General features: G+C 45.4%; 1 protein-coding gene across 3 annotated transcripts; it reads right to left on the reverse strand.

Annotated features, from left to right (window-relative positions):
* LOC130608159 (C-type lectin domain family 2 member L-like) lies at positions 1–7,350 on the reverse strand. Of its 3 annotated transcripts, XM_057425905.1 has the most exons (6): positions 7,241–7,350; positions 6,054–6,137; positions 5,409–5,587; positions 3,536–3,636; positions 1,861–1,945; positions 1–782 (listed from the first exon to the last, which is right to left on the reverse strand). In XM_057425905.1, the coding sequence occupies exons 1-6, from the start codon at positions 7,290–7,292 to the stop codon at positions 774–776; spliced, it is 510 nt and encodes a 169-aa protein (XP_057281888.1). In that variant the 5' UTR covers positions 7,293–7,350; the 3' UTR covers positions 1–773. The 3 variants fall into 3 exon arrangements, with proteins under 3 accessions (XP_057281888.1, XP_057281881.1, XP_057281898.1); XM_057425898.1 differs by having other exon boundaries at positions 1–1,945; XM_057425915.1 differs by lacking the exon at positions 7,241–7,350 and adding an exon at positions 6,649–6,856 and having other exon boundaries at positions 1–1,945.
* Between the last annotated feature and the right edge of the window lie 813 nt (positions 7,351–8,163).

Raw genomic sequence — 8,163 nt, forward strand, 5'->3', positions numbered from 1 at the left:
TTCAGAGGCTCTGTAAAGATATTTAGTAAGTACCTTTTCAGGACTATTGCACATACCATATCCTTCAGAGCTAGTTAAGTTAAAAGGATTGCAGAATAACACCTCCCCAACTAGTTACATATAAATTAACACATAGATTATTAGGCTGTTCAGACCATAGAGTCCTGTTACTGTGCCTATAAAGAATATAAGCAATTATTAAAAGGGTAGCTCAGCAAAATTAGTGCTCAGATATAAATAACCATAGTAAAGTCAGTTGTTAACAATAACCATACTGCATGGTCCTGTTACAGCAAGGTCCCATTGCCACAGAAAATAACGAAGCCATAAACAAGATGCTGAACAAAAGTAAACAGAAATTAAATCTGCATAAAAACACAGTAAAGGCAAAAATAATGACAAATAGGACAAGAAAACCCAACGAACAAACATACATCAAATGAGCTGTCAAACATGGTGCAGTTTTACATTCTCAGCAATCGAGAAGACGCAATTAGCTTCCCTTTTCTGGAACTACAGTGCACTCTAGTGGCTACTCCAAAAATTGCTCCACTTGCTCCTTCAAGAAGTCCCACAGAGCCCATAGTCCTCTCCATAGCATCCACATCACAAGAAAAACAACAGTCCGGACTTTATGCCGAGCAAGGAAGCTCTTTTGCCCTGCTTTACACGTGAATTTCCCATTTTTTCCTTCTCTAGATACCCGATAGGAGTAGTCCTTCCAGGAAAACCAGCTGCTTTGCTTCCTCTGGGTCAAAGTGCACTTTAAATCTTCAGGTTACCTGCTAGACACGAGTGGACAGGGTTCAGCGGGATTGTGCCTCAGTTCCTTTAAGGCTCATAGCAATTCAACAGCATGGGATGTTGCTGCTGAAAACAATATGCACACAGAAGAAAACACTTACTGTTCTTCCAGAAAATAGATTGTCCACCCTCGTGCTCAGACAGGCACAGGCCATGAGAAAGCCGCGGAGGAACATCCTTTTCTCTCAATTCTCTTATTCATCCTTTGCTGTTAATTCTTTTATTCCTTACTCATGACTTCGCCTATTTGCACTGAAAACTATAGCTAACTTTACAACATTAATGCCTGCAGCTTCACTATTACTGTTTCAACTCAAACTTCTTCCCCATCCATGCAGATGCTCAGGTGAATACTCTTATCTATCCTGACTTTTCTTTTTGCTGTGGGAAGGAGAACCTCAGGTTATGTAGTGCAGCTACATAAATCCCACAGTGTTAATACTGTCAAGCTAATTTAGCAAGATTAATGTAAAATAACATTAACAAAACACAATATAATGCAGAGTCACACAAGATGCACCTCATCAAACTGGGAGAGCAGAATCTGCAATGATCCTGTCCAAACCAACAGTGCTCATTTCTGCATCACCCTGTATCTGAGAGGCACTGCAGAATTTCAGGCAGACCCACACTTCACAACCCATCCCTGCACACAGAGGTTGGCTAAGGAAAATGCAGAACAAACACCTCCGACTGCACAACAAAAAGGAAAAGAGCAGTTGCTCCTGATCCTACAAGAGAAGAGTTAATGGAAGAAATACTGATAACACATCAAAAGGCACCTACAGGATGAGTGGTAGCTAGAAAAATGGGGCAATGAAATGGCTTATCAAGATGCTGAAGCCTTTTAAATGGTTACGTTTAAACAACAGAGGCTTCCTCCATGGGTGCAGAATTCTGGCTACCAGAAAAGCCATTCACCTACAAGCAGGAGCTGAGATGTGTTCCCAGGTTCCAGAGTATAGACATAGTCTGTGCAGACATCAGAGCACCAAGTATCAGGTGTGGTAGCTTCATCCCCCTTTATCCTGATAAGCCAATATTCAAACTACAGACCCACTTCCTGGTTAAATAACATCCAGAAGCCGAGACTCCTTTGGATTCAAGATAGGCACAGTTTCCAGAGCCTTTTACTTCAATCCTGTATAAGAGAATGAAAGACAATTACTTTGACACCCACAATCAAGTAATGCAATAAAGCAAAGAGAACTTCAGGATCACAGGTTCTCTTTGTACAAAGCCTGATTTACCATAGTCAAGGCATCACAGGATGGTAGCTTGTGCTTTGAAGAGAACACCACTAAGATCATCTTTTTCTAATGGGACCTGGCCACCAGAATACAAAATCTAGGACTTGCAGTACTCCCCCATCTTGTCTAGTGGTCGCTTAATGTCAAATATGCCCGTATTGCAGAGACTGGAATTCAGGTTTGCCCTTCTCAAGGACGCTGTCCTATCAAGACTGGCTCCACCTTTGACTTCCACATCCTTTTATACAGCTAAAACATCCCAATACAAGCTGGGAAACAAATGCTTCTCTCATTTCCCTCTTCCTCAGAACTGAACATTGTACTATGGTTAAGAGGGTGGTGGAAAACAGGAAGCAAAATTCAATTTCCACACTGTAGGTGTCCCTGTATAAGGGGTAAGGGTCTTCTTTGCCATTTCTGTTCTCAAACCAAGTGTGACAGTATTCTGTGAATAGTGCAACCAAACTACTGTGGTCTCTGGAAAAGCCAAGAGACAAACCCCGCCAGTGTTAACGTAACAGCAGCAGCAACTGAGCTTAGACATTAAAATGTTTGCCTTTCTAAAGATGGAAGGGGGATTCTGAGGCAAGCACAGAAGCAGAAGTCCAAGAATGTGAACTTCATCACTGAAAATGAAAGCCTCAGTGGATGTCTGTATCACAGGCAGGGGATAAGCAAGAGTAGGAAAGGCTACAATTTTCAACTTGAGATGCCTAGGTGTTGCTCACATCTCACATTAAATGTGTAAGGTCTTTATCAGATCAAGCCCTCAAGTCTTGGAAATGGACTGAATACAGTCACATACCACTAGTCTTGTCACAAACTTAAAAGTATTTAAATTTTCCACTTTTTAAGTTAATTTCAGGCTTTTGAAATCTCAATGCTTATTACTGCCACCGGTAATTCTACCATCTCCTGCCAGCAGCCGCCCAGGACAAGAAGCGGCAATCTCTGAGAAGATGGGACAGCCACTGGGAGGAGGACCAAACCTCCCCAGGCCTGCCATTGGTGGGATAGAAGACAGGGCCATGACCACAGAGCAGCTCATGTAACATAAATTCACAGCTTCACCTTTCCCTCCAGCAGCCTTTTCTGTAGACACATCCTATAGGAAGCAGGAAAACATCTTAAAAGCCTCCCAAATAATTAGCTATAAACCTCGTGCAGGTTGCATGTAGGTTTGCACTTTTGCAAAATGTATTCTATAATGAGGAATTTGTATTACTGTAATTCTTCCTCCTCATCGCTTTGCTATCTTGGTGGTTCCTTTGTTGCTTCTGAACCTGGCATCACAAATTTAGATTCTAACATTCATTTGGTTTAGTTTTAACAATGCTAAGTGAAATCTTTTTTGTATTCCATGCTCTCTCCATAGTCATCCCTTCAACATCACTACAGTTCTTTCTTTCAAGGATTTAGTTATCCTTCCTTACTCCCCTATAATCTAGTATCACCAGCAAAACCCCTCAACATTGACTTACAGTGTAGTGTCTAATGCTTTCCCATCTACCCAAAAGAACTCTTCATTTCTTTTACAGAGTCCAATCCAGGGGTCTTGCTTTGTTATCTTCATCATAAAACTCTGCAGAAATAAACCCATATGAGAATAGTTTTGTATGTTCAGTGCAGCTATCAAAACACAGCCTTTGACCCAGGGCTCGAAAGCAAAACAATGATCCTGCCTTTCTCCTGGAAGAAACAATAATGAAAATTAAATCTACAACGTACTGCAGTGTCTGGATCTCCTGTGATGCACATCACTGAAAGAACTTTTGGCCAACGAGAAACTTAACATGAGCCAGCTTCAGTGTGCCCTCGTACCCCAAAAAACCAACTGTATCCTGGGCTGCATCAAAAGGAGTGTGACCAGCAGGTCGAAGGAGGTGATCCTGCCCCTTTACTCTGCTCTCAGGAGACCTCACCTGGAGTATTGTGTGCAGTTCTGGTGTCCTCAACTTAAAAAGGACATGGAACTGTTGGAACAAGTCCAGAGGGAGGGCCACGAGGATGATCAGGGGACTGGAGCACCTCCCGTATGAAGACGGGCTGAGAAAGTTGGGGCTGTTCAGCCTGGAGAAGAGAAGGCTGCGTGGAGACCTTGTAGCAGCCTTCCAGTATCTGAAGGGGGGCTACAAGGATGCTGAGGAGGGACTCTTCATCAGTGACTGTAGTGACAGGACAAAGGGCAATGGGTTCAAACTTAAATAGGGGACATTTAGATTGGATATAAGGAAGAAGTTCTTTACTGTGAGGGTGGCAAGGCACTGGAATGGGTTGCCCAAGGAAGTTGTGAATGCTCCATCCCTGGTGGTGTTCAAGGCCAGGCTGGACAGAGCCTTGGGTGACATGGTTTATTGTGACGTGTCCCTGCCCATCGCAGGGAGGTTGGAACTAGATGATCTTGAGGTCATTTCCAACCCTAACTATTCTATGATTCTAAGTTACAACTGATCAGATATCAAATGAATTGAGACAGGATCAAAGCAGCACTCAGATACTGTAGTGACAAAAATGCCAGCTATGAGGATGCAATATGCTTCTGAATATTCAGAACTCCTGTGGAACTGCAAATGCATCATTTTAGTGTCTCTCCACAAGAAAGCTTTCGAAGAACAATAAACACCTTTGCAGCTAATGCATTTCCCCATTGCTGACATGTCTTCATCATATTGAGTTTTTATTATCAGCCAGCTTTGTGAAAGACATTGCAGAGATGAGTTAAGGAAGATCCTTGCTCCAGTGTGTGCAATAGAACTGACATCTGCACCCAACACACTCTTTATACTGGTGTCTGTGATAGGCCTGACTGACCTAAGGAGAGGCTGCTTAAAAATATCAAGGTCTGTAACAGATGTGGAAGAATACATTCTTAGGTCTTTGTGCTAGGTGAAATCTTTCTTAATATGGCAGTATAATACAGAAACAGATGCTCCAAGCTGTGATAACTATCTCCTAATTCCAAAGGTCAAGGCTAACATAACTACAAACTCAGCTGTCATTAACCTATCTAGCTAAGAAAGAACCTAATTAAGATAAATGACACCCAACAATGTTTACCCTGATAGTTGCCTTCAATGTGAGTACTTACAGCTGTGAGCAGCCCCAAATTTAACTGGGGCATTAACCCTCAGGCATTTTCTAAAACATCAACTGCTGAAACCTGATGTTTGCTGTGCGAAGGGAAAGGAGGCACACAGCTTTCTGCATGCTGTGACTTGTTATGGTCTCTGCATCAGCCTTCAAACGGTCGGGACTAAGAGGCTGGAAGAACACACTGGTTCATTGTGCAACTCCCTAGAAGTGAGATGGGTGAAACCAGGACTCCCCCTCCCCTTTCCCCTTTTGTTTCCTTACCAGTTCCTGATGATTTTCTATCACCAAGAGGGAAGCATTGTGCAAAGAGCAAAAGCTCTGACTGGAGTTCCAGCTGGCTTCACTCTCAGAGATGTAGTAACATTTTCTCTGGAAATACAGCCAATCTGATGGACAGAGTTCCAGGGAAGGACAGATGGGAAAATCTGAAGAACGGTTTACTGCAAAAAGACATAAACCAGTCTACCTATTTCTTACAACTGGAAAAGGTTTCTGACGCAGTGGTTTCTGACTGCATCATCTAAAATCATCCAAGCCTAATTGTAGCATTATTACTTCTGCCCAGCAGAAACAATTACTGCAAACTAATTATATACCCTGCCTCCTGCACCCCTATGGTTGCTGACATACTTTTAAAGTGATGATCAGAGGTGGGCTGGTAGAAGTATCCAAGAAAGTGACAGAAACGTACCCTCCAAGGACTCTTCTACAACTTACGTATTTCTGACAACTATAGTTTCTGTAAGGGTTGCACCTGCCCACAATTTTAAACAGTCTATCACAAGACATCTATTTAAGTTTGAGATGAGGCAAGTTCTGAATAAACCTTTTGAGGCTCTGGAAACCTAAAACTCTGGTAATTTCTAAGGCTAATTATATTTTCTTTTAACTGATTTACACACTTACCAAACTGAATACACAAAATCAAAATGACAGCAACAGCAAGGACTCCAGCAACACCTTGCCATAACCAGATATTTGAGAACAGACCTGAAAAGAGAAATGTCAGGAATTACAACCAAAACCAAAACTGAAACCAAACCACAACCAGCTGACAGAGGAGCAGAGCCCAGGATACATGACGTTATTCCCCAAAAAGTCACTCTTTGTGGAGAGCCAGCCGGGAGCAGGGCTGGAGACTAGGAACTGTGTGGCATTTAGAGTGTCATGAAGCTAGTTAGCTAACATGAACTCTGAATTACTCTTTATTTTCATTACCTCATCCAGCCCTTAACCTAATAGCGAGGTAGTTTCTGACACTCAAAAAGCACTGAAAAAGAAAGAAGCAAGCATGGAACATAAATATGAACAGTGTCTGAGGTTGACCTGATGCCTAAATATGGCATAAAGAGAAATAAGTTGTCTGCTGCAGAGCCATAAACTTCTCCTGAGGAACATCCAGCCTTATCCCACAGTGATAGCTTTTCAGAGTCTTCTTCTCTTCCCATCTCCCTTGCAGGAGCCAGCGGTCTGGGTGTGGAGACGGGAAGAACTCACCAACTTGCCACTGCCGTGTCCTGCATCCAACTTGGTAAGCGATAGCAGGGGATGAGGCGCCCCAGCGAGGCCGCAAAGGGAGGGATGGTCCCTCCTACTGGTGCTCACTCCACTGCCAGCACAGGGCAGCCTCCCCTCTCTGTGAAGCGCCGTAGCACACAGAGGGGGTTACCTAGCCTCTCGCACAGGGTGAGCCCCACGGAATGCTGGCACGGGGCTGATTCCCGGTACCTCCGGGATTTCTGGGGTGGGTCTCACAGCGCGGAGCCCGGCTCCTTCTAGGGTTCCGCCCGCCCAGGGCTGACCAGGGTGACCAGCGCCGGTGCACGGCGGGACCTCCACCGGATAAGCCCCTCGGAGCCGGGCCGGCACCGGCCGGGGGGACGTTTCCAGAGGCCCGGAGGCTCCCGGGAGGCCGCAGGGCAGCAGCCGGGCGGAGCGATCCGTGCTCCGCGGCTGCACGGACACTTAAGTCCCCCGTCGGCGCGCCCCTCTCGGCCCTTCTCTCCGGTGGGGGCTGCTGGCTGCTCGCCCTGCTGCCGCCATGGGAGCCCCCACGGCGTCCACCCCGGCCCCTCTCCCTTTTGCCCCTTCACCTTTGCGCCGTCCCGTCCCCCGCGCCCGGGAGGCTCTCTCCTCCGGTCCCATGGATGCGGAGCCGGGGGCCCACCGGTGGGGGAAATCACGCGGCCGGAACTGGCGGAGCGCCCGGGGTTGGGAGACGCTGGGGTCAGCGGCCAGGATCCACTTCCTCGGCTCCGGTTCCGTATCAGTCAGGAGGGTTAGTGCACAGCACGGGCAGTTTGCTGCTGTGTTATGCACAGCAACTGGTTTACTTATGTTAGAATTTGGCTGTGCTGCGTGTTCGCAGAGCCAGAGGACCACGGCTCTCTTCCAGTTTCAAGTCTGTGGGAGGCCGATGAGGATTCAGTGATGTTTTATCCAAAACTGGCATTCATCTGTACCTCAGGAGAGAACCTTAGATAGAAAGCCATTAGAATGGAGGGTTACACTTTATGCTTTCACTGCAGTCTCCAATTACTTTGTCAAGGATTTTTAGCAAGAGTCAGTTGCTGAAAATGATCTCCAAGTGTTTATATTTACAGGTAATAGAGAACCACATAAACTTTATACTTCCATAAATATGAACAGATTTGCAGTTTATTTTAGTCTTTGTCTGCAGCAGACGCTCATTTAAGCAATGAATTGGAAGAGATGGACAGGCCAGTCTGCCTGGGATGACACTTGAGAAGAAACAGGCAGGAGTTAAAAAGAATCCCAAAGATATGTGTGAACAAGGCTTAAAGCACAGTGACTTCAGGGAAGTTAGGGAACTGAAGATTCCTGGGAGAGGGAGAATGGGAGAGGGAAGAGCTGATGGGTCCAGAGAGCACAAGCTGTAGACACTTCAAAAGGGCTTGTGAGACCCCAGTCCAGAGGGACAGAGAATGAGAGTGGGGTGTGGAATTAGGGCAGCGTGAGGTTCAAGACCTGTTTCATACAGAGCAGGTTTTGCATA

The sequence above is a fragment of the Pezoporus wallicus genome, unplaced genomic scaffold (assembly GCF_028554395.1).
Source record: "Pezoporus wallicus isolate ANWC-B61680 ecotype Strahan unplaced genomic scaffold, APGP_CSIRO_Pwel_v1 scaffold_3294, whole genome shotgun sequence".
Taxonomy (NCBI): Eukaryota; Metazoa; Chordata; class Aves; order Psittaciformes; family Psittacidae; genus Pezoporus; species Pezoporus wallicus.